The 25,557-nt window shown below is 49.0% G+C and overlaps 1 protein-coding gene across 1 annotated transcript in view; it reads left to right on the forward strand.

Moving 5' to 3' along the window:
* SMARCC1 (SWI/SNF related, matrix associated, actin dependent regulator of chromatin subfamily c member 1) overlaps window positions 1-25,557 on the forward strand; it is a 62,735-nt gene that overhangs the window by 18,488 nt on the left and 18,690 nt on the right. Inside the window, exons 12-24 of the mRNA XM_032686627.1 lie at window positions 700-759; window positions 1,369-1,406; window positions 2,561-2,682; window positions 3,662-3,733; window positions 8,599-8,712; window positions 8,799-8,952; window positions 9,250-9,363; window positions 10,988-11,047; window positions 14,566-14,824; window positions 15,537-15,698; window positions 22,546-22,601; window positions 23,740-23,854; window positions 24,915-25,069. Coding sequence (XP_032542518.1) covers window positions 700-759; window positions 1,369-1,406; window positions 2,561-2,682; window positions 3,662-3,733; window positions 8,599-8,712; window positions 8,799-8,952; window positions 9,250-9,363; window positions 10,988-11,047; window positions 14,566-14,824; window positions 15,537-15,698; window positions 22,546-22,601; window positions 23,740-23,854; window positions 24,915-25,069 — 1,481 coding nt within the window. The remainder of the gene's footprint in view (window positions 1-699; window positions 760-1,368; window positions 1,407-2,560; window positions 2,683-3,661; window positions 3,734-8,598; window positions 8,713-8,798; window positions 8,953-9,249; window positions 9,364-10,987; window positions 11,048-14,565; window positions 14,825-15,536; window positions 15,699-22,545; window positions 22,602-23,739; window positions 23,855-24,914; window positions 25,070-25,557) is intronic.

Consider the following 25,557-nt stretch of genomic DNA (forward strand, 5'->3'; position numbering starts at 1 on the left):
GGTGATCTGATCCCATCCAAATTTGTCTAGTCAGGGATGTGACAGCTGGGAAGGGCAGCAGACTCACCTTCCTTTGGCCTTCTAAAGTATGAAAATACATTTACAAAATACGCTTTTTAAAATGCATTTACAAAAATCTACTTAAACATTTCATTTCACTTTTTTTGGATTTGTTCATGTTTGGGGAGAGGGGGTGGAGTTTTCTGGAGCAAAAATAATTCTCTGCCAAGTCCCCAAGAGAAGGATGTTAAATAAATGGAAACTCTGCAAGGTGTCAAGTGCTTTGAGCTGTTAATCCTTCCCAGGGAAGGGTTGATCTGGACAACACCTGATCTGGGCAAGGTCTGTTAAATGAAGATAAACCAGAAAAATAATTCCTTCTGCAGTCCTTGACACCAGGGTGTTTTGGGAGTGACTCCATTTGGGTTTTCCTGGTGTGAACTGGGTGTTGAACAGGTGGCAAAGTGCAGGGTTAGTCCCTGGATAGAGGGGGTTTTGTGTCCAGCTGGGAATTCAGGGCAGTCAGAGGGGCCCCTGTGCTCCAGCTCACACATGAACGGTTTGAGCTGCAGGGACAGGGCCAGCAGAGTGGCTGTGGGTGGGACAGGGAGATCTGCTGGGTGGGATCCTTTCTCCTCCTGCTGTGCTCTATCCTTTCTCCTGCTGCTGTGCTCTCACCAGGTCGTTTTGCCTCTGCAGTGAACCCCAAGAAGGACAGTGAGAACACGCCGGTGAAGGGAGGCACCGTGGCAGACCTGGGTAAAGCCCTCAGCACCCCGAGTGTCACAGCCCTGCTGGGAGCCCAGCACAGCCCAGTCTCAAGGCTCTCCATTTTCAAAGCAGTCTCTAATTCTACTGTTTTGTTGAATTAATTCAGTTTTCATGTGTATTCTGGTTGAAGTGTGTCAACTCTTTTTTCACTTGCAAGGCTCCTCCTTCACAGACTGTTCTTACTCTTTATTTTTTAATATGACATATAAACTCTTTTCTAGCTCTTTTCTTTGTCTTTACTGGGAATCAAGGTGAATCACAGGTTCCCTGAACTCTGCTAAGCCTTGACATAAGAGATCCACACTGATGTCCTGTTACACAGGGCTCATCTGGGGCACTGGGAAGGGTGGTAATTAAATAGGGATTCTGGAAAGAGGGAAAATCATCATTGTCCTTCCCCTGCATTCTTACTGTTCCCTGGGCTGGGACAGGTGAGTGAGGATGTCATTGCTTTAGTGGTGGATAATCCACTTTCCTTCCCTCCTCACTTCCCATCCAAAATAAATTCAATGTTCTTTCCAACTAAGCTTTTGTGTTGCTGGGGAGACTCCTGAGCACTCAGATGGTTTTTTAATGCTGAATGTTTTTACCTTTCAGATGAACAGGACGAGGAGACAGTGGCCACTGGAGGAAAGGTAACAGCAGCTCTTTGCTGAACTTCACAGGAACTGAGATCAGAGAATCCCAGCCTGGTTTGGGTGGGAAGGGACCTCAAAGCCCATCCAGTGCCACCCCCTGCCATGGGCAGGGACACCTTCCACCAGCCCAGGTTGCTCCAAGCCCCATCCAACCTGGCCTTGGACACTTCCAAGGATCCAGGGGCAGCCACAGCTTCTCTGGGCAACCTGTGCCAGGGCCTCCCCACCCTCCCAGCCAGGAATTCCTTCCCAATATCCCATCTCTCCCTGCCCTCTGGCAGTGGGAAGCCATTCCCCCTTGGCCTGTCAAGGTCTTAATCTCACCTTCAGTAACTGAAGCTGTGATGATTATCAAGTGATCTGTAAGATTAAATTAGTTACTGATGGGAATGTTTCTGTTATAAAAATTCTTGAAATTATGTGGGGTTACTTTGTATTTTTAAATCTGGTTGTGGCATTACTTTGTCATTTCAAATCTAGTCTATTAAAAAGGACAATGAGGAGACAGATGCCAAGTATTTTTGGAGAAGCATTTTTCAGACCAGAGGCTTTTCAAAGCTTTTGCTTTTTCTTTAGGTTTTAGGACTAAATCTAACCCCAGGTTGGGCTCCCTGATCATCTTAATAGAGTTGCAGGAGTAGTTTCTGTACTGAATTGCATTTGTGGCACTCTTGTACCAGCTTGCTGTTGTCAGGTCACTGGGTATGTTTAGAGTGCTACCTTGTTGTCTTTGGGGGAATTTAATCCCAGATAAAGGTCTGTTATTGATACCAGGGACTCTTTGGGGTCTTGCTTCAGGGACTGGGTTATTTTTAATGTTGGGTTACCCACGTACTCTTCAAACAACCCCTGAGGGTTTTTGTACATGCAATGTCATTACCTGATCCTCTTTTTATACTTCTGTGCCCTTCTCTTCATCATTTTGGGTCAGGAATTGAACGTTTGCTGGGACTCAAGTTGTAGAACCTCAGGTGTTCACAGGAGGCCTCTGTTGTGAAGCAACAGAGTGACCAAAGACTTGTCCTTCTCTTGGGGGCGTCACAGAGTCTGTACAGCACTGGAAAGCTCTTGTTTTGGACCAGCTCTGCTGTCCCAGAGCTGTTGGGGTGTCTCTGGTGAGCCCTGACCGTTGTGTTCCCCCCCTGCTGCAGGAAGATGAAGATCCCAACAAGGGTGACCAGAGTCGCTCCATTGACCCCGGGGAGGACAATGTCACAGAGCAGACCAACCACATCATCATCCCCAGCTATGCATCCTGGTTTGACTACAACTGGTAAGGGGGGAGCTGGGGGGAAACTTCAGGGTTTGGGTTGTTGGTTTTTTTTCATAAATTAAGCCAAGAGTTGAAAGAAATGACTGTTGGTTGGGTCTGGTTCCCATGTCTGGGGGCAGCTTTTCCATCTGAAAACCTTCCTGAGCTGACTTCTGGCTGTTTTCAGGGATTGGGAATGAGGAAGAGTATTTCAAACAGCAGAGACCCTCAGTCTGCCTCCTCAGCAGTTCTTGCTTTACACTGATTTCCCCCCAGTGTGGAAGATAATTCCTTTCTCTTCCCTGCTTCTCTAGTCCTTGTGTGATCTGTGTTTGTATCTCCTTCTGAAAGCCAGTGCCTTTTGATTTGGCTTCAGAACTTGCCTTTGAGGATAAATCATTGGCTGTACAGGGAGAGACACTTATTTCAGCTTGGAATCCTCCTTGGACTCAGGGATTTGTGGGGGGTGGTGCCCACACAACCCTGCTGTTCTCTGCACTCAAACCTTGCTGGTGTGGGAGGAGCAGTGAGTGATGGGGAAAGGAAGTCCCTCTGGAAGTTGAACTCCTAAGGAGCACTTTTTAAAACAAAAAGTGCTTTGGAAGCACAGCAAGGAACAGTCACTTGTCTGGAAGGCTCTCCTTGAGCACCCACTTTGTCTTGGCTCTGGGAGTTCAGGCTGGAATCTGAAAAGATGAACTGTGACTCTGGAGTGTTGGGATTCATGTGCAACTTCCAAAAGTGAGTGACTTGTCACAGCAGTGAATTCAGGTGGGCTGGGAACTGTTGGTGGAGGGGTTGGATCGATTCCCAGCTCGGGCAAACTCCGTTCCCTTGGGGCAGTGGCCTGAACAGAACCAGCCAAAATCAAATTTCCAGAGTACTGGGGTTTCTAAAAAATCATGATCACAAATAACCCCTGTTGTGACTGTTCTTTGGGGGTGAGCAGGGCACTGCAGGGTTGTTGTGTTTGCCATCTAACGGGCTGTTCTGGTTGCAGCATCCACGTGATCGAACGTCGGGCGCTTCCCGAATTCTTCAACGGGAAAAACAAGTCCAAGACTCCAGAGATGTGAGTAAAGCCTGTGAATGTGGATGGTAGGAGTGTTGCAAGATAAAGGAGCTTCCCATTCCATGAATCCTGTGGATACTCCAGCTGGGGGGGTGTGTTAAGCTGGTGTTTTCTGCAGAGCATGAAAGGAAGAGCCACTGATTAATGTCTGGACAGGATTGGAGCAGAGGTAAAAGCTTAAATATCAAAGAAATAATTAACAGTGGTTATCCAGGAGAAACAAAACTGATTTCTCCCAAGTAATATTGAACAAATTCTTGAACCTCGTGGTACAAAATGTGATCACCTTCCAAAGCCATCTAAAAATGTCATGGTAGGGTAGAAACTGAATCATCCTCCTGGATTCTCCCTCTCTCCTCCTGCCACGCCGTGGTTCTGAGGCTCAGGGGTTGTGTGTGTAGGCACTGAGTGTGTTTTGGATGCTGTGTCAGGCTGTGGAGTGGATTTTCCACGGTTTTCTGTGGTGATTTCACAGTCCCCTGAGCAGCTGGTGGGTAATTGTGAAGTGCAGGTGAGGGTCAGGAAATGAATCTTCACAGGCCTTGGATGTGACTGCTCTCAAATGTCAGAGTCTGGTTTCAGTCACAGAGTTCTGCATTGCAAGAAGGAAGGTATTTTTTTTGTCTCCAGCTGTTCCAAAGCCTCTGGTGACACCTCAGTTCTGGCCATGCCTGTTCAATCCAGGTGGATTTAGATCCAGTTTGTACCTGCCTCATCTCCTTGTGGGATCTGGTTACTGCAGAACTTGAGTAGTTTTAATTCAGAATTATCCACACAGGGCTGTTTAAACAGCTTCAACATCTCCCTGGAGCTGTTTAAAATAATAATTAAAATAAAGCTGATTATTGTGAGGTATTGCAGGTTTTGTCACACATCAGATGATTAAATTCTGCTGGTAACAAGATCAGCTGCTGATTTTTGCCTCAAACGCTTGAGAATCCTCTGTAAAGGTTGTTCTTTGCATTAGGAAAGTTCACCTCCCCTTCTCTGAAAATGTTCTGCTCTAACACTAAATTTGGTTATTCAGAGAGATCTTGAAAGGGGATCTGTAAAGAAAGATGGGCAGTGTCAGGCTTTTGAACACTGTGCTTGTTTCTGTTTAAATGATCCTAGAACCTGAGATTTCACACCAAAACATCATGAATTTTTACCCCAGTGTGTGCTGGTCCCCTTGGCCAGTGGAACTGGGCAGGTTGTGTTCACTTGATCTTGGTATCAAATCCTGGCCAGCTGCAAAGCAGCTCTGGGGGATTTTAAAAGGTTTTCTTTCAATCAACTACTGAGTGAAATGTTTGAGGTGTCTCATTGTCTGAGTGTCAGCTGGGCCCTGAATTTTTCATACACAGCATTTCCTACAATCCTGGAATGGTTTGGGTTGGAAGGGACCTTAAAGCTCATCCAGTTCCACCCCTGCCATGGGCAGGGACACCTTCCACCAGCCCAGGTTACTCCAACTTGGCCTTGGACACTTCCAGGGATCCAGGGGCAGCCACAGCTTCTCTGGGCAACCTGTGCCAGGGCCTCCCCACCCTCACAGCCAGGAATTCCTTCCCAATATCCCATCTAAATCTCCACTTTTCCAGTGGGAAGCCATTCCCTTTGTCTTGTCCCTCCATCCCTTGTCCCCAGTCCCTCTCCAGCTCTCCTGGAGCCCCTTCAGGCCCTGCAAGGGGCTCTCAGCTCTCCCTGGAGCCTTCTCTTCTCCAGGGGAACCCCCCCAGCTCTCCCAGCCTGGACAGGAGAATTCCTGCAGGGACTGTTCCTGTGCTGGAATCTCCCTGTCTCAGGTGTCACTGTTGGGTTGTGAGGCTTCTGGTCTGACACTGAGATAGAAAGTTCCATTTTGAAAAAAGGGAAACTTTAAACTCTGAAGAAGATGAAGCACTGGGATAGGGCCCTGGGAAGTTGGGATTGTTCCTCCTTGGAGTGTTTCCAGGACAAAGCCCTGGGAAACCCAGTCAGAGTCCATGGTCTGAGTGGGAGGTTGGATTACAGACCTCCTGAGGTCCCTGGAGCCCTGGAATTTTCAGTCTGCAGTCTTTCCTCACAACTTCTCCAGGTGTCTGAGTTCCAGAGGTAACTACAGCTGCATCATGGAATTCCAGAGTGGTTTGGGTTGGGAGGGACCTTTGAGATCATCTCATTCCAACCCCCTGCCATTCCAAGATGTGTTTGTTCCAAAATGTATTTGACAGTGATGCTGCTCCCCCAGTTTTACTGTTCAGCAGATGGTTGTTTGGGGGTTTCCAGACTCTGTGTCTGAGGCAGCTGAAGGAATGCTGATCTCTCTCTTTCCCACTGATGGGGTTGTCACATGTGGTCCCAGGATTCCTTTCCCACTTGGCATCAAAACATCAGGTCTCCTGATTCTTATCCCTGAGCTGCTGCTGGTTATTGCCCGAGTGGAGCGGGGCAGGGGCTCCTCCCAGTCCTCCTGTTGTCCTGGAGATCTATTTTGGTCCCGTGTAGGGGTTGTAGGAGCAGCACGTGGGTTTGGCTTTGTGTTTCCTGTTTAAATCAAGGAGTGCCAGCCCTGTGAATGGAGATGATTTGCCTCCAGCTGAGTGTTCAGGCCAAACCACCCTGTTTGAGGAGCTCACCCAGGTTCATTGTTGTGACAGCAGTGCCTGGGGGTGGCTCCTGTCTGAGCAGGCTTTGTAACTAAATCCCACTTGACTTCCCCTCTCACTGTTGACGGGTTTTAGCTGATGGGTCCTGTCGTGGTTGAAAACCATCTCCCTTCAGGATAAAACCTTGGGATGCTTCTGTCTTGGGCTTCTCTGTGCACCTCTTGATGTGACCTTTGCTAATAAATATTAATTTCTGCAGCCAAGACCTGTTCCTGGGCAGGTGGGAACCCAGTTCTGCCCTGGAGCATTCAGAGATGTGCCTCAATATTCCTCTAGGGAAGAGCTCCCCTTCGTCTCCAGCTCCCAAACATCCCCAAGGAGCCCAACACCTACCCCAGGGTTGCTCCTGGCCAGCTTCCTATGGAATTTGGTCAGGAGGGAGATGTGGGATTTTGGCAGGGATCTGTGCTTGCAGCATCTGTCTCCTTATGCTTTGCTTGGATGATTTATTTATATTTTTGGTTACCAGCTGCTTTGCACACACTGCATGTAAGACATTCCCTCTGGAATTTTCCAAAGGGAGGGATCTGCTGACAATACACTGTTTTAAACACAGCTTTTCACAGAATGCTCACTTCACAGAATCCCAGGATGGTTTGGGTGGGAAGGGACTTAAAGACCCCCTAATTCCTCCCCTCCTGCTGTGGGCAGGGACACCTTCCAGCAGACCAGGTTGCTCCAAGCCCTGTCCAACCTGGATGATTCCAACTTGAATTTGGCAGATTGGGGGGTTTTTTCCCTCTAAAGAACAGAGCTATCAGTAATTTTCTGGGAGGTTATTTTCTGGAGAATTTTTATTAGGAAGCATCAGGGTATTGCAGAAACTTCCTGAGGAGCCTCTGAAGCCGCAGTGTAGGGAACGGGCTGAACCCCAAAACCTTGGGCTGTCATGTGCTGAAATATGGGAATCTCACAGGGATTGTTTCTGCTCCAGCTGTTCCCAGCTGTGCTGGCTCTGGGCTCTTATCCTCTGCTTTTCGAAGATCTACTCTTCCCCATGTTGCTGTTCTCCAGCCTTTCCTCCCTCGTCTCTTCATCCATTAAAAGCTCCCTGTGTAGCCACAACAGTGTTCCAGCTGCTGTGCTGCTGCTTTTCTGTGCAGCCTGTTTCCTTCCAGCCTCACACAGGGATGGACAAGGATTATTTACCCTGTTTCCATGGGAAGACCAGACCTCACTAGTTTTTTCTGCAGCTACTACTGTTGTGTGAATATTTGGTTGATGCCCAACCTAACACAGATATTTGTGTGACTGCAATTGGAGCATGTTTCCATCCAACCACAGGGAAAATCCAGAGTGAAACAGTCTGGCAGAGATGGGTCACACTCAGTATATAAAAATAAATCCACTTTACCTGTTGCTTTGGATGCTGATTCTTAAATTTCACCAATAAAAACAGCCTGTTGGTGTTTCCTTGTCAGTGACAGGGGTGTTTGGAGGAGGTGAATCCTAAAGTAGAGAGTCTGGATGTTGTTAGCCCTCAGTGGCCATGAGCTGTGTGACCCTTCTGTGGCAGAGACCTGGCCATGAATCCATGAATGTTTGACCCTGGTGTGACAGAGACCTAGCCCTGAATGTGTGAACCCTTGTGTGGCAGAGGCCTGGCCATGAATGTGTGACCCTTGTGTGGCAGAGACCTGGCCCTGATATGTGACCCTGGGCATGAATCCATGAATGTGTGACCCTTCTGTGGCAGAGACCTGCCCATGAGCCATGTGGTCCTTGTGTTGCAGATACCTGGCCATAAATCCCTGACTGTGTGCCCCCTGTGTTACAGATACCTGGCCCTGAATCCCTGACTGTGTGCCCCTTGTGTTGCAGATACCTGGCCATAAATCCCTGACTGTGTGCCCCCTGTGTGGCCCTGGTGTTGCAGATACCTGGCCCTGAATCCCTGACTGTGTGCCCCCTGTGTTGCAGATACCTGGCCATAAATCCCTGACTGTGTGCCCCCTGTGTGGCCCTGGTGTTGCAGATACCTGGCCATGATTCCATGACTGTGTGCCCCCTGTGTTGCAGATACCTGGCCCTGAATCCCTGACTGTGTGCCCCTTGTGTGGCAGATACCTGGCCATGATTGTGTGACCCTGGCCCTGAATCCCTGACTGTGTGCCCCCTGTGTTGCAGATACCTGGCCATAAATCCCTGACTGTGTGCCCCTTGTGTGGCAGATACCTGGCCATGATTGTGTGACCCTGGCCCTGAATCCCTGACTCTGTGCCCCCTGTGTTGCAGATACCTGGCCTACAGGAACTTCATGATCGACACGTACCGGCTGAACCCTCAGGAGTACCTGACCAGCACAGCCTGCAGGAGGAACCTCACGGGGGACGTGTGTGCCGTCATGAGGTGACCGCGGGGACCGCGGGCCGGGGCCTCGGGGCTTTGGGCAAGGCTTCAGTTGGGAAGCTTTGATTTGCCCCTCTCTCTGGCAGGGTCCACGCTTTCCTGGAGCAGTGGGGCCTCATTAACTACCAGGTGGACCCCGAGAGCCGCCCCATGGCCATGGGGCCACCCCCCACCCCTCACTTCAACGTGCTGGCCGACACCCCCTCGGGGCTGATGCCGCTGCACATCCGCACCCCCCAGGTGAGTCCCAGGGCTGGCTGTGCCTGGGCTCTGTCCAGGGCCATGGAGCACAGCAGCACAATTATCTGTGCCCAGGTGGGTGAAGCGTTCCCTCTCTTGTCCAGCTGGGTTGAGCATTTCAGGTGGTTTTACATGGAACACTTGCCCCCATGGCTCAGATTTGTTCTACAGTCACCTCCACAGACCTGTGTTCAGCTGCTCTGTCCAGTCCGTGTTCTGTTGGACACTGGTGTGAAGACCTTGAGAACCTTGCAGTTCTTGCCCCTGTCACCTTTCCCTTGTGATGTTTGTCCCCAGGTTCCAGCTGCTCAGCAGATGTTGAGTTTTCCAGAGAAGAACAAGGAGAAGCCAACTGACCTGCAGAACTTTGGCCTTCGCACAGACATTTACTCAAAGAAGACTTTAGCCAAGGCAAGTCTTGGGATTATTTTCCCCTATTTCCCCTCAACCTTCTGTTGAGTTTTCCTGCTCAAGTGTGCCCAGCTTGGTGACACTGAGGTGACTTTTGTTACTCTTACACTCCCAGTTTAGATTTCTTCCCTGGTCCAGGACACTGAGAGGAGTGATTGTCTTGGAATTCTGATTTTGTAGGAATAAAGACGCGTATCAATTCCCATTCCACTGTCAGCCTTCAAACCCCAAAGTCACTGTGTTCCTGCATATTCCAGCTGAGTGGTTCAGAGTCATCAAACCATCCAATAATTCCGACCAGGAGCTGAGATCCTCCACCAGGATCTTTAGCTATCCTGTTTTCCAAGTCTGAGCAGGGATTTTCCAGCCTGAGAGAACAAAAAGTGTCCCCAGATCGTTGCAGGGGCCATTCTGTGACTGTCACTGCAACATGTTGCACAGGATAATTAAAACTTTGAGGCATCACTGCAGTGCTGTGATGATTCCATAACCTCCTGCCTTTCTCCTGCTCCCAATACCTGGGTGTGCCTGGAGGTGCTGCAGGAATCCCATGTTACCATAACACAACCTTTGGAGCTGGGGAGTCTCCAGAGTTCTTGGGCTCACATCAGGCTTAATTCTGTGTAATTAGCCCATTGGCCTAAGAGGTCACTATTTAAACCTAAGAAATAACTATTTATGCACTATTATTTATAGTATTTACACACTATTTATTCCTTCAGAGACTGGTTTCAAAACCCCACAAACCCAAAGCAGTACTTCTAGAGATAAGTATTTTTTATAAAGCCTCATTTCATCTCACATTTCACAGACTGATTTTGCACTTGTTATGGGGAGTATAAATATTCTCCAAATCCATAAATCCCTTCCTGGTTCTGGACTCTTTACAGGATCCGTACCAGTGAGCTGGAGCAGATTTCTTGGCAGATACTGATTTCCCTATTTGGTTTCTGTGTGACTGTTGGGTTTTTGGCTCTTAAATCAGCCTGTTGTGGAGCTGATCAGCTGCTGGGTGATGATGAATGTTCTGTTTGGGTTAATGATGTTTCTGAAATGCATCTCGAGATAATATTTATTCCCCTAAATACCCATTTCCTTTGCTGTGCTCTGGCACAGAGCCACCCAGTGATGTTCTTTAGGAGCAGGTGACAAGCTTTTGTCCTTTTTTGGCACGTGATGGGTCAGGGTGTCACAGGAGGGGAAGTTTCACCATGAATTTTGTGATTTTTTTTTTTTTTTTTTTTTGCTAATCCCAGCAGTTAATGAGGTATAGATTTGGGAGCAGCAACCCTTGGAGCAAGTGATGGCTGGAGTGCAAATGATCTTGCTGTAATTACTTTTCCTTCTCACACAGCTCATTTCACTTGTAAAGATTTATCATTTCTTTACTGATGAACTTATAGATAAATGAAATTATTTTTTACTGATGAACTTTCTAAATAGATGAACTTATTTTGGACCAGCACACACCATACACAGCCCACTGCCTTCAGCACTCAGAGAAGGGTTTATCATTTAGGAAAATCCTCTTTTCTCTTTTTCTCCTCTGTGTTTTCTTCTAAAAGGTTTTGTACAAAAACTCCTCTATTTCACTTCTTTTTTTTTTTTCTCCTGTTTTTTGTAGAGTAAAGGTGCAAGTGCTGGGAGAGAATGGACAGAGCAGGAGACGCTGCTGCTCTTGGAAGTAAGTTCAGGAGGGCAAAACCCGAGGGTAGGAAACAGAAACATGCAGGATATCAGGCTTTAAAAACCTGCCCCTGGCTGATACACTGGAGTTAGAGAACAATTGCCACCATGGGCACAAGGACCTCACTGCAGGAGGAGGTGGCAGAACATCTGTGTGAGTCATATCTGGTCTACAAATTAGATTGGGCTCTAACTTGTGCCTGCAAGCCAGAAATTAAGTGTTTAAGAACTTCAGGTAAAGTGAAGAACAAGTTTTGCAGTGCAGAGGGGTGTTTTCCTTCAGCAAAGATTCCTGGCAGTGTGAACTGATGGTGAGTAACTCTCAAGCCATGGTAAATAATTCCAGCCATGGTTTGCTGCCCGCTCAGGGGAATCCTTGGGAATGCTGATGGTCTTTGCAGTGTGACATCCTGGTGATGTGCACAGTCCCTGCCCATGCCAGAGCTTAGCAAACAGCTCATCTTTGAGGGTGCAGTGGTTCTCAGACAGTTCCTGGCTCCTGCCACTGAGAAGGGAGCCCCTTTGGGAGCCCCTTTGGGAGCCCCTTTGGGAGCCCCTTTGGGAGCCCCTTTGGGAGCCCCTTTGGGAGCCCCTTTGGGAGCCCCTTTGGGAGCCCCTTTGGGAGCCCCTTTGGGAGCCCCTTTGGGAGCCCCTTTGGGAGCCCCTTTGGGAGCCCCTTTGGGAGCCCCTTTGGGAGCCCCTTTGGGAGCCCTTTCATCCCTCACATCTCCTGGTTGCTTTGACCACGGAGCTGCACTTGGGGTGTTCTCTCTTTTCCTGGAAGTCTGCAAGACATATCCCAGAGATGGCTCCAGTCAGGAGCTGTAAAATGAGCTCAAAGAGCTGCTGCAGGTTTTTGTCCCCCGGGTTGCTTCATCTGATGCTGCTGAAGCACGTGGTGATTGTGGGATGTCCTGGAATTCCAGTGGGGATGGAAGTGCTCCCCTGCAGAGGCTGTTCTGGTGTCCCACGCTCACATCAGGGCAGGGTTGTTTTTCTGGGCTTCATCAGAAGAGGAGTCTCAGTGGCCTGAAATAATTCAAAGTGCTGCCACTTCCTGTAAAGAAAAATCATCTCTCCAGCTTTGCTGTTCCAGGGACATTCTCTCTCTCCAGTGGCTGCACGGCTGATTTATTTCCCTTTACGTAATTCAGGGTTCTAAGAATTCCAGTTTTGGGTTCTATTTTTGTTTATTTCTACTTGGAGAGCTTAAAGCAGATTGCAACTGCTTGATTGTTCCAGCCTTTTGTCTTCCCATGTGTCAATAAACCCATTGAAAAGTTAAATTGTTAGGGAAGAGCCTGGAGAAGGGACCTGGATAGTGCTGAACAACACTCAGCTCCTGTGATTCAGCCCTCACAGATATGGGGTGTGGTTACCAAACAGCAAAAACTTCTATTTTTTTCTTTTTTTAGGTTGATATTCACTGGTTAGCCAACACTTTTCTATAGGCACATGGAAAAAAATTTGCTTATGGGGTGTAAACAGCTCAGATGTTTTCCACAGCATTCTTGGAGGAGAAACAAGGCTGATGCCTTGATACACTGGCTGCTTTCCTCTATTATTTATTTAAATGTATTATTTAAATTAATACTATTAATATAATAATTATTTAAAATTCAGTGGTTTGTACATTTGTAGCTTCTGGTCAGACACAGCAAGTTGTAGCCTAATGAAATAATCCAGTGACATATTTGTTTTAAAACAAAAGAAAAAACAAACCAAACAAATCTTGAGATTGCAATTTGATTTAATGAGTTTAAATTAATAATGTTTTCGTTGCTCATTTTTCCTGGGTTTGCCCTCTGAATAAATCAGTGCAGAGTATATCAGTTCAAGCATAAGTAATTGGGCTGTAACAAGCCAGCTCGGTCCAATTAAATCCTCAGGGCAGCTTTGGGCAGAGATGCAGCCAAGTTCCAAATAATAAATCATATCTAAAATAATTATTGTCCCTCTGCCTGTTGATTGAATTAATGGGGGGAGGAAAGAGTTTCCCTCCCTGCATCCTCCTCCCTGCCCCAGCCCCTCTGTGTCTCCACGGAGCACTGTAAGTGCATTCCCAGCTATTTTTGGGAAGGACAGCGAGTGGGGGAGAGGGTTTGTGTGGCAGGAGGATGGAGCAGTGAAGGAGAAGGAGCAGAGACCAACCCCCCTGGGTTTGGAGGAGCAGAGCTGATCTCCTGGGCAGCGTGGGGACAACTGGCACAGAGCTCCCAGGGATGGAGGGAGGGGAAGGGAGGGGAAGGCTGGACAGTGGGTAAAGATTTCCCCTGAATGTGACCTACTGAACTGAGCAGTTTCTTGTTTATTAAACTCATTACTCTTTATTAATTTTTATTATTCTCATTACTAAACCCCTGGCAGATCAGAGGGAGGGCAGGAGAAGGGTTCAGCAGTGCTTGGGAGTGGTGATTGCTGTGGTAGGACCAGGCTGCCCAGTGCAGTCTGTCCATTCATTCCCAAACTCACATTATCTCAGAAATGTAGAAATTAATGGCTCAGGATAACTCAGCATTCATTTTATGTTATACAAATGCTTCACTAAAACAGTTTTCAGGGGAAAAAATGCTTGTTAAGGTATAATAATTTATTAGACCACCACTTGGAGGGTTTTACAGGACTAATTTGTTGGTTTTTCATAGACTAATGCAGGGCCTTCCGTAGCTCTTGGTGATTAAATTGTTTTAAGGCTTTTCTTAAGTTTAAAAGTGACTGAAATTCTGAATCACAAGATCTTTGATTTGAAATAGAAGTTCTTATTTTGTGAAGTGCTTATCTACCCAATAAGGGCTTGTTAACAGAGATCAGATAACTGGTGATCTGATCTCTCCTGCCTTCAGGGGGGTGGGATATTTTTCCCTCTTTTCCCCTGGTGTATTGGTTTGATGCTTTTCCTCTTCCATAATATCTGTTGGATCTAAAAACTGGATTTCACCATCACAGCCAGTGCTTGTGTGGGACATAAATACTGTCCATGCCCCAAAGAGCTTTGTGTGTTCAGTGGGAGAACACAAGAGCCCTCGGGGAGGAGTGGTGGGAATTGAGGGATTGTGAGATGTGGTAGGACAAGCCAAGTTCTCTGTGAAAGCAAATGGGGAAACACCAACTGTGTGAATGTTGGTAAATCCCAAATCTTCTGACCATTCTTTTTGGTACAGTAACAGCATCAACTCATGTGATGATCCCTGGGGCTTAAATATCACTGATATCCGAGGGAGGTGTTCACATTTCTTACACTGATAATTTTGCTTAAATATCACTGATGTCTGAGGGAGGTGTTCACATTTCTTACACTGATAATTTTGCTTAAATGTCACTGATGTCTGAGGGAGGTGTTCACGTTTCTTATACAGATAATTTTGCTACCAGGAAGAATGTGATTTTTATTGGTTGTCTGATCCCGATTTGTTGTTCCATCACCACCCAATCCAGCACTGCAGGTCCCTTTGCCTCAGGCAGGGCTGTTTTCCCCCAGCAGCTGGTGTGCCCACGGTCACTCTGTGCCTTTTGCAGGCCCTGGAGATGTACAAGGACGACTGGAACAAGGTGTCAGAGCACGTGGGGAGCCGCACGCAGGACGAGTGCATCCTGCACTTCCTGCGCCTGCCCATCGAGGATCCCTACCTGGAGAACTCGGACGCGTCCCTGGGCCCCCTGGCCTACCAGCCCGTGCCCTTCAGCCAGTCGGGCAACCCCGTGATGAGCACGGTGGCCTTCCTGGCCTCGGTGGTGGATCCTCGAGTGGCCTCGGCCGCCGCCAAGGCCGCCCTGGGTACGGCCGGGCTCTGTCTGCTCCTGGAGTCGGGGGGGTTGGATTGCTTAGGGATGGATAATCCACGGGAATTTGGGTCTGCAGTGCCCGTAGGACACAGCTCTGTGGTTCCCAGGCCTGTGTTGGTTTTACTGCAGTGGCCAGTTTTCATGCAGGTTGCCCCGTGAGGCACATGTGGGGTGTCATGTGTGGGGCTGGGCTCCTCAGTACGAGCCAAGGAGCTGCTGGAGAGGGTCCAGGAGGGCCCCGTGGATAATGAGGAGTCTGGAGCGTGTCTCTGATGGGCAGGGGCTGTGGGAGCTGGGCCTGGTCTGAAAAAGAGTGATGGGATCCTGCCATGGGCAGGGGCACCTTCCACCAGTAGGTTCGAGTGTTGAGGGGACATTAGATGTCCACTTAGATTAGACCCACTGGATGAAGTAGTTCTTTTCACTTTTTACTTGTTTTTCCACATGAAATACGATTTTATGTAATTGGGAAGAAACTCTCTTCTACCACATTGAAAAGACAAACCCAACTGTTTTATAATTTAGAAGAAAGTCTTTGCTGCCACACCAGAGAGACAAAACCACCTGCCTCATGTGAAAAGAAGGAACCTGCATATTTGAGATCCCACTTTGCCCCAGGATTTACCTGGAGAAAATACAACTTTCAGTTTGCCAAAAAAAAAAAAAACCAAAACCAGAATGTAACATTTTGTGTGTTTTCACAGAGGAGTTTTCCCGGGTCAGAGAGGAGGTGCCTCTGGAGCTGGTGGAAGCTCATGTGAAGAAGGTCCAGGAGGCAGCACGAGCCTCAGGGAAGGTGGATCCAACCTACGGCCTGGAGAGCAGCTGCATCGCCGGCACGGGCCCGGATGAGCCGGAGAAGATGGGTGAGTTGTCCATTGTCCATCCACTGCAGGAGCTCTGCAGGTGGGGTTCCTTGGGCTTGGCTTCTGACTCAGAATAAACCTGGAGTTCACCTCCAGCAGGAGATGGAAGTTGTGGGTGAGGAGAGGGAGGTGGGTCACTTCAGTTCCCCTTGCTGTGGGATTAGCTCCTGGCCCTACAGGAATGAATTCGGACCCAGGTGGAGCGTTGGGAGTTTGTGTTCCTGCTCTGACACGTGGAAACGCCGCTGCTGGGGGTGCACAGAGTGGAGTGACCAAAAACACCAGAGCAGAACATTCCACGTTCATTCTGTGGGTGTGGGAGCAGCTGGAGGACGCTGCCTGTGGGGGGTTAACATCAACCAAACTGAGGGGCTTTGGCAGTCGGTTCTGAGGTGAGTCTGGCACTCTGAGTGTGTTGCTTGCTGTGGTGACAGCAGAAGAGGAATTTTTGCTGGGCTGGCACACGACAAGCCCAGTGCTGGCCCTGGGTGTGGGTTACACTGCTGTAACTCTGCATTCCTGAGGGGCAGGAACAAGCTCTGCTTTCGGAGCTCGGTGTCAGATGAGCCCAGTTCTGTCGTGGTCAGCAAATATTCTGCTGTTAAGTCTGTTCTCTGAAACCTTGAGAGCTGTAAATGGGTGGTTCTTTGCTGTGCAGTGTAACAGCATCTGGTGGCAGCTCCCTGTGCAGTGGCAGCCAAGTGTAACCCCTGTGTTTAACCCCCGGGGCTCTCCCCAGCAGGGTGAGGAACAGCTGAGCAGACTCAGTTCCCTCTGTCCCCAGGGCTGGCTCACACTTCCCTCTCCTCCTCTTGGTGCAGCCCTGCCATCTTGTCAGGGTTAGTTCTCTCTCAGCACTGTGGGCTCTGTTTTGTTCAGCTCATCACAAAGGATTTCAGTGACTGTAGTGACTGGACATGTGAAGGCACGTCTGGCTCTGGGTAAAACCCAGCAGGATGTGATGGAGCTTGACTGGGGGCTGGATTTGGGATGTGCTCCTGCATTTCTTGGCTGACCTGCTGTCACCCCATCCAGGGACACAAGCAAGGTGCCAGATTGTGGGATGTGATCATGAGGGACCTGTGTGTTGGTGCTGTGCAGTTCTCAAGTCCTACTCAGGCAGGGCTCCTATTTATAGTGCTTAATGTCCATTGCAAAATGTCACCCATTTAACTCGTGAGAATCATTTTTAAATGGAAAAGAAGTGAACAGACCACTCAGTCCTGCTGTCACTTCTCTCAGTTCTCTGCTCAGTGGGACAGACTTGACAGGAGGCAGCTCAGTGCTTTGGGAAGATGTGGAGTGTGTGCTGGAAAGGGAACAGAAACATCTGGGATATGTGCTGCTCCTGCTCCTCAGTGCTGCCTTGCTCAGGGCAGACAGCAGGCATTGGAGCTCTGGTGGAAGGACAAGGCTTTGGGGTTTATTTTCAAGTCAACTATAAACCAGATCTCAGTGTTACTCCATCTGGGACTGACTTTAATTTGATAGCTGCTTTAAAATATGCTCACCTTCAGTTAATTTTTTTCTTCCAAGGACTTTGTTTCCCTTTCTCATATTCTCCAAGAAGAGATGTCACTGTGGGATTAAGGACCTCACAGAATGGTTGGAAAAGCCCTCCAAGCCCATCAAGTCAACCTGTGCCCAGTGCCCACCTTGTCCCCAGCCCAGAGCACTGAGTGCCACAGCCAGGCCTTCCTGGGGCACCTCCAGGGTGTTTATCCAAACCTCCCTGGGCAGCCCCTGCCAAGGCCTGACCACCCTTTCCATGAGGAAATTCCTCCTGATGTCCAACTGGAGCCTCCCCTGGCTCAGCCTGAGGCCGTTCCCTCCTGTCCTGAGCACATCCTCTGTAACACATTTGCTGCCTTGAGTCTTAATTCCTAATCCTGCAGCCCAGCCCTGGAAGTTTGTCCCGCTGCCAGGCTTGGGTTGGCCCTTCCCTGGGAGGCTCTGGGCCCAGGTTGCAGTGCAGGGTCTGAAGTGGCTGTGGGGAGGCACAGAGCAGATGCCCATAACACAATTACTTCTGAGTGGTGAGTTCAGAGCTGCTGCTGCCCTGTCGCCGTTAATGCGATTTGTGCTGGGCTGTGACTAATGGAATAAATTAGGACAAGAGCAGATGGTTCTCCCTGGGGGAGCTGCTCAGCCTCAGTGAACTGGGTCACCCAGCAATCTGTGGTGCCTTGCACCTCCAGAGAGCTCTGCTCTGGGGGCCTGGGGTCCAGGGCTCCCGTGGCACAGGTGGGATCATCCCTCACAGGATCTGCTGGGGAGTGCAGCTGCTGACATGGAGACCTGAGGGTTTAAATTTAACTGCAGCTGTGGGGAAATAAAAATATCTACTTAGGGTTCCATACTGTAGTTAGAGTTCAGGATGGTTTGTGTTGGAAGGACCTCAAAGCTCATCCAGTCCCACCCCCTGCCATGGGCAGGGACAGCTCCCACTAACCCAGGTTGCTCCAAGCCCCGTCCAACCTGGCCTTGACACTTCCAGGGATCCAGGGACAGCCACAGCTTCTCTGGGCAACCTGTGCCAGGGCCTCCCCACCCTCCCAGCCAAGATTTCTTCCCAATCATCTAATCCTACTCTCTTCCCATTTAAAGCCATTCCCCCTTGTCCTGTCCCTCCAGGCCCTTGCAGTTCAATCACTGAAGGTTGGTTTTACATTTAAATGCAACTATGGAGAAATAAAAGTATCTGCTTAAGGTTCCATTCTACAGTTAAAGTTCATGAGCTGTTACATTTCAGAAATAAAATTGTATCACAGCTCCATAATAATTTTAAAACACTTTATATTGGTAAATTATAGACAATATGGGATGTGAAAGGGGAAAATGACTGGAACAGCTTGGAGGAGCTTAAGTTAATACCCAGGAATCTCTTCTTTTAAGTCTTCATTGTTAGGTTTCCTAAAAGCTGGTGATAATTCCTGTTAAGTTGATCAAGTGAGGCTTCAGTGGAGGTCAGAGGAGACTGCAGTGGGTCAGGTGCTGTGGGGAGTGTGGTGGGCTCTGTCCTCTGCTTTCAAAGAATCATGGAATAGTCTCCTGGAATGGTTTGGAAGGGACTGTAAAGCTCACCCAGTGCCACCCCCTGCCATGGGCAGGGACACCTCCCACTAGCCCAGGTTGCCTCAAGCCCCGTCCAACCTGGCCTTGGACATTTCCAGGGGTGGGGCAGCCACAGCTGCTCTGGGCAACCTGCCCTGAGGTTCTAAAACTGTGCCTCATGAGAAATATTAAGCCCTTTCTAGGCTCATGCCCCGCTGAAGGGTCTGTGTGGGAGTTAACTGAAAAATTTATCTCTTTCTCCAACAAGTATTTCCACTGCCAGGCTGTGTTTTCACTGCTCTGTGACAGTGCACGAGGGATTGGCAGTCTGGTTTTGTGTGTTCTGCAGCTGTGAACACCTTAAAGGGCTGGGTGAATTCCCCATTTTGTGGCTGGTTTGAGTCGTTCTCAGACACACACAGAAACCACACTCAAGTGTGCAAACACTGGTGGTTATTTTATTCATTCACTTTTGGCAGGGTGATTCCTCTCGTGGTCTCCAGGGCGGGCTTGAACTCTGGAGTGATGCAAACAGTGCTGAAATGAGCTGGCTCCCGAGTGCTCCCCTCGTTTGGGGGGATGCAGGGGAGCTGGCCCTGCACCCCTGGAGGGCTGAGCCCCTCAGTGCCCTCCTGATGGACCCCCAGGAGCTGCAGCAGCTCTGTCAGCTCCCCAGCCCTCCCACAGAGCCCCCCAGGCTGTGCCTCCAGGCTGGGGGGGGCAGGAGGCTCCCCAGGCTCTGCAGCCCTGAGTTGTTGTGGGAAATGGAAATGATGGTTTCGATGTCGTTACCATAACCCAGGATATTTCCATGGCCGTAGTGCATTTCCTCTCAATTAAATATTGGCTTTTGACAGGTTGTGTGTGTTGCCTCTGTGAAAACAAAGGAGCCTGGAATGGCTGGAGGGTGTCTTTAAACTATTTGCTGAGCTCAGGAAGTGTTTCTGTGCAGGGTTTTGCTCATTCCTCTTGTGACAGCCGTGTCTGCTGGTGCTGCATCTGTTTGGCAAGGCAGGAAATCCTCACCAGGGAAATGTTTTGGTTCTCCTTGTTGACCTTAGGTTGGTTTAAGCTCTGGGAAGTCACTGGGCTTGGTCAGAACAGGTTTTAGTGCAGAGGCTCAGTGCTTGTGGAGATGATGTGCACAGCAACAGGATTGCAGGGACAGACAATACCTGCTGGGTCAGGTTTAAGGGGAGCAGGGAGAGGTGATGGTTCCTCTCCTGTGACAGGGATTTCTGGGGCTTCCTCGCTGAAGCCAAGGCTTCCCCTCTGTCCCAGGGACATGGATATTCTCCAAGTAATCAATGCCTCTGGTACAGATCTTCATTAACCTCGTTAGATCACACAGAAAATCAGTACAGTGGGTTTGTGTCCCTCCCAGGGGCCCGAGGCAGTTCTGTCACCCGTGTGCAGAGGGGCAGAAATGTTTGGGGGGGTCTGACCCTTTCATCTGGGACTTGGGGATTCATTTTTGTTGGATTCAGCTGTTTTGAGGGACTTCTGGGGGAATATTTTTGAGGAATTTCTCCCTGGAAAGGGTGGTCAGGCCTTGGCAGGGGCTGCCCAGGGAGGTTTGGAGTGCCCAGCCCTGGAGGTGTCCCAGGAAGGCCTGGCCATGGCACTCTGGGTTAGGGGACAGGGTGGGCATCGGGCACAGGGGGTGTCCATGGGCTGGGAGGGCTTTTCCAGCCTCAAGGAGTCTGGAATTCTGTGAGCTTTCTCCACCTCAGCAGCATCAGCCCCTTAACAGCTCTGCCCATATCCATGAACTGGTCTGGGAATTCACCCAGAGAAGCTGTGGCTGCCCCTGGATCCCTGGAAGTGTTCAAGGCCAGTCTGGACAGGGCTTGGAGCAACCTGGGCTGGTGGAAGGTGTCCCTGCCCATGGCAGGGGATGGCACTGGATGGGCTCTGAGGTCCCTTCCCACCCAATCTAGCCTGGAATTCTGCAGATCCTGTTGTGGTCAGAAAACAAACCCACCCCATTCCCAGCTGAGTTCAGAGTGGGAGGGGAGCACAGGCAGGAGCTTCCCTGGCCTGTTCCACCTGGCTTGGAGCCTCGAGTGAAGCAGAGCTTCAGCTCTTCTCCCCTTCTCCCTGGGGTTGGTTTGATTGCTTACACAGCTACAGACTTTTCTCTCTCAGTTACTCCACATCCCAACACCAGGAATGTTGGAATATTGGTGTTAGTGCTGAGCCCCACCAGAATGAGAATTTGGGTGTTTCTGCACAGTGTTTGTGTGCTTTGAGCTCAGCACCTTCCCCTCCACCAACCCAGACACACTCAGACTGTTCTGCACTTCATCCCCACTCTTTTTTTTTTTTTTTTGCTCAAGGATTGAATCCAACTTTCTCTGTAAATCCTTCTCTCCCACTTACTGGGAGGGATGACACTTTTAAGCCCAGTTTGGAATTCTGCTCCTAGGCTTGAAAGAGCTGTCTGACAAAATCTACTTGAGATTTTCCCTGTGACATTATGAGGTCACTAAATCTTAACTCTGAGATAAAACTCGGGAGGAACTGTGTCCCTAAATTGAATTATGGTGGCAGATAGTTCAGATTAGTAGGTTTATCATCCTAAAATAAGCCAAGAGGAAAAGCACTGTCGTTCAGTCAGACATTTTAGTGTGTTTTTCTTGTATATGGAAGGGACTTGTGTCAGAAATTCCCTGCAGAATCATTGCCATTGTTTCCCCTCAGTGTAGCCCACAGGAATTAGCAGGAAAATGGGGATTACTAAAAATGAACACCAGCAGCAGCTGATGTCTTCAGAAGCTTAGAGATGGATCAGGGGTTGTCACCACCCGTTCCACAGCGAGTCCAGGAGCTAAATAAGCTCCTTTAATGCCCTGGACATGAAACTGTAACATCCTGGGCCAGGACTACAAGGTGGTGCTGACACTTTCCTCTTGTTCCTTCTTGCAGAGCTGGAATAAATTGGGATTTCTTGGACTTTGATCCAAGAAAATATGAGGAATAGCAGTGCATTACCCAGACACCTTCATGGTGTTCCCCATCAAAGGGCTTGTAGTGGTCCCCTGATCTCAGAGACCAACTGTCCTTATGGGGACATTGCAAATAAATGTTTCAGAAAGCAATAACTTAGTGAATGAGCCCAGGGCTGGCTCCAAGCCCTGTCCAGCCCTGAACTCTTGAGGCCACTCCAGTGTTGAAAAATTATTTTGAAGTCTGTGTTTGGACAACTCTGGTACTTGCAGCACCTGCAAAGAGGGATTTAAACCTTCCCTGACCTGCAGCCTGTGCTGGTGCCTCGGGCCAGACCTCCCTGGCAGCACCTCAGGGCTCCTGTGCTGAGGAGCAATTCCAGGGCTGGCAGCACTGACACTGAGGATCATCACCTGCCTGACAGCCATCCATGGGATCAAACTGTCTGTGTTGGGGAAAACATCTTCTGGTACTGTGACTTACCAACAGGAATTGTGTGGGACTGGAACTCTGCAGAGCAGGACATCCAGATGCTCTTTATGGAGCTCAAGGGGGGGGTTCTCTCTGTGGGTGAACTGGGGGCTTCAGCAGAGCACAGGTAACTTAAATAAGCAACTTATTGTCCTGGACTGAGCAGAAAGCCCAGTTCAATTTAAATTTACAAGTAAACTTCATTTATAAACTAAAACCAGTGTCATAAGCTTTGAGCCTTTCAGGAGTTTAGTGCTGTGTCTTTCTTGAAACCACTGTTAGAGACCAGAAAATCTGAGCTAACCCTGGAATAAATACTGAGTGATAATGGATCCTACAGCAATTCTAAATATTTCACTTCTTGTTTTCTCAGATACAGCTGAAGAGGAAAAGATGGAAACAGAGGCAGAGGGGCAGCAGGCTGAGAAGGTGAGTGGGTCTACACTGCTGCTGGAAAGAGAATTCTGGCACTGAAAACCTGAATTCTTGTGTTTTAGAGAGCCTGGGAAGGCAGGTGGACATCATGTGCTGGTCAGTGTGTCCATAGGGAATAGTTCTCAGCTCCACAGAGTGAATTAATCTCAAACCAAAGCAATGAGATATGAGTGTGTTGATTCCTGGTCCTGAGGAGAAAGGTTGGACTGGGAGGAAATGTAAATGGGGTGATATTGGAATTGGAGAATGGGAGATGATTTAAGGAATGGGAGAATGGGAGATTTAAGGAATGGGAGAATGGGAGATTTAAGGAATTGGAGATTTAAGCTGCAGAAGGCTGTTGGCCCCTTGTGGTTCATGACCTGCAATGTGCTCTGAGACAAGTGTTACTCTGAGCTCTTTGCTCTGGAGAAGTTTTTCTGACAGATCCTTGACCAATTCCCTTCCCATCAAGGCTTTCCAGGAAGTGGTGAGTTTGGGATAATCAGTGTTTTACCACCATTTGTGTCTGAGGTGCCTCCAGAGCTGCTCAGGGAAACTGCTCCTGGCAGGAGGTCTGGGCAGACCCTTGGACATGGACGTGTGTTTGTGTTCTGATGCTGGGCATGATCCAGCCTGCCCATAAAGATCAGATACTTAGACATCAATTATCATTATCAAATTAATTCATTATCACTATCCTTCAGCCTGTTGATAATGCCTGCTAGCACACAGTTACTGAGGCTGATTAGTGCAGCCCTGGGGCTCCCTCTCACTGTTTCCAGGTAGTTCTGCTGCTGCCTCTCTGCCAGCCAGCTACACTTGGGGAGATGTAAGTGTGGCAGACTCTCTCAGGGCTTGGAAAGCTGCATTATTCCCAGCCATTCCATGATTCCACCAGCTTAGTTCAGGATTTCTTGTACCTGCAGAGTAGCCTGGGTTGGCCTGGGTCACCAAACCTGACAGATTCTGCCCAGTTTGGCATTTACTTTCATTCAGATTTGGGTTATGTTTGTCAAACTTGGCTTAAGCAGCAGCCAACCTTTGCAATTTAATCTCTTCCTTAATGAATTAATTTGAAAACTATAAACGAGGTTAACAGGGAATGTCTTCTCTGTCTGACATTCTTCAACCAATCCTTTATCCCATTTAGGTGGAAAACAAAGCAGAGGCTGAAACTGAGGAAGCAGAGAAAGTTCCAGAAGGAGAAAACGAGAGAAATGCAGAAAAAGAGCCTGAGGGGGAAGTGGCTGCAGAGCCCAAGTCAGGTAACAGTTCCCAGCTGCTCCTCGAGCTGTGCTGGATTTACCAGCCTTCCCCAAGTGCTGGGACAGACCATAAACCCAACTGGAAATATTTCCTCGTGCACATCAGGCTGTTTCATGCTCCAGTGGAACTGAGCCTGGTTTAATTTCACTGCAAACTCGGGCTCTAAATCCTTCCTTGAGCTCACTGTAGAGCTCAGCTGAGCTTTCTGTGCAGGGACTGAGAGAGGGAGCTGCAGTAACAAAGTGCCTGGAGGGCACAGAAATGATTTTATTTTTGCCCATATTCCCCAACATTTGATCATTTTGGATGCAAAGAAGTGGAACTGCTGGAATTGTTCAAGACCAGATTGGATGGGGCTTGGAGCAACTTGGGATAGTGGAAGGTGTCCCTGCCCATGGAATGGGGTGAGCCTTAAGGTCTTTTCCAACCCAAACCATTCCATGATTCTCTGTTCACTTCTACCCTTAAAAGTTAATATTTTAGCTCAGTTTCTCTGTGAAGTGATGCAGATGATTTTCACAGGCTGAGGAGTAATGTTGTTTTCTACATGAACCCTCATTCTTGTTTATTTTTAACATGTTTCCCTTGTGCCTCATGGAATCCTGGAATGGTTTGGGCTGGAAGGGACCTTAAAGCCCATCCAGTGCCACCCCCTGCCATGGGCAGGGACACCTTCCAGTAGCCCAGGTTGCTCCAAGTCTGGCCTGGGACACTCCAGGGGTGGGAATTAATTTATTGTCTTTTCCTGGCAGTTGTTTTAGCACAGGTAGAACAGGGAGCATTTGGATTTGGTGTAATGGTGGAGTTGATTTGGAAACACTGAGAGGAAGCTGATGGCAGGTGATGGACTGAGAGGATGGGAATGGAAAGTGTTTAAAGTTGTCCATGTGTTGGGTCAGATCCTCTCAGATGGGGGGTCCCTGTCAGGGTTTGGGTGGGAGCAGGGCTGTGACTGGGGATGAGCTCATTAGTGGGGCTCGTTAGTGTGAGAGCCCTCCCCACCCTGAGGTGCTGCAGGCCCAGGGCAGCACACAAACAGCCTGGGGGGATGTGTTGCAGAGGAGAAGGAGGCAGAGGAGAACAAGGAGAACGTTGATGGGAGCAAAGACAAAGAGAGCGAGGCCGGGAAGAAGAAGGTGGAGCACGAGATCTCGGAAGGAAACGTCGCCACAGCTGCAGCTGCTGCCCTGGCCTCTGCTGCCACTAAAGCCAAGGTTGGTTCTGGCCCAGCACCCCCTGCCTGGGCTTCCAGCTCCCTCAAATCCCTGCCTGAAATGGCTCTTTGTTCCAGAGCTGAGTCCACATCCCAATCCCTGACACCTCAAAGGAGCACAAGTGCTGCCTTCTTTTCTTCTGCTTGAACCCCTGCGTGAGAGGACAGACAGTTCTAATTTAAGCAGCTGCTTTTATGGTTAAAAGTCGATGAACATCCCTAAGAAACAGCCCCAAAATGTGTTTGTTATTTCTTGGAAAGGCTTTTCTCTGCTGGGCAGGTCTGGCTGCAGTGCTGAGGGTGTTGGTCTGGTGAGAGAACCTTCTCTTGCCCTTCCTGCTGCTCTGGGGGCTCCACACAAGCCCTGTCCTTGGGCTCTGTGAGCACAGGGGGGTGTTCAGTTCTGGCCTTGCAGTTTTTACAGACAACTTAATGATTTGATTCCTTGTTAAGAGGTCTGTTAAAAGCTCCTCCTTGTCTTTCTCTCCC

Source organism: Chiroxiphia lanceolata, chromosome 1 (assembly GCF_009829145.1).
Source record: "Chiroxiphia lanceolata isolate bChiLan1 chromosome 1, bChiLan1.pri, whole genome shotgun sequence".
In the NCBI taxonomy this organism is placed as follows: domain Eukaryota; kingdom Metazoa; phylum Chordata; class Aves; order Passeriformes; family Pipridae; genus Chiroxiphia; species Chiroxiphia lanceolata.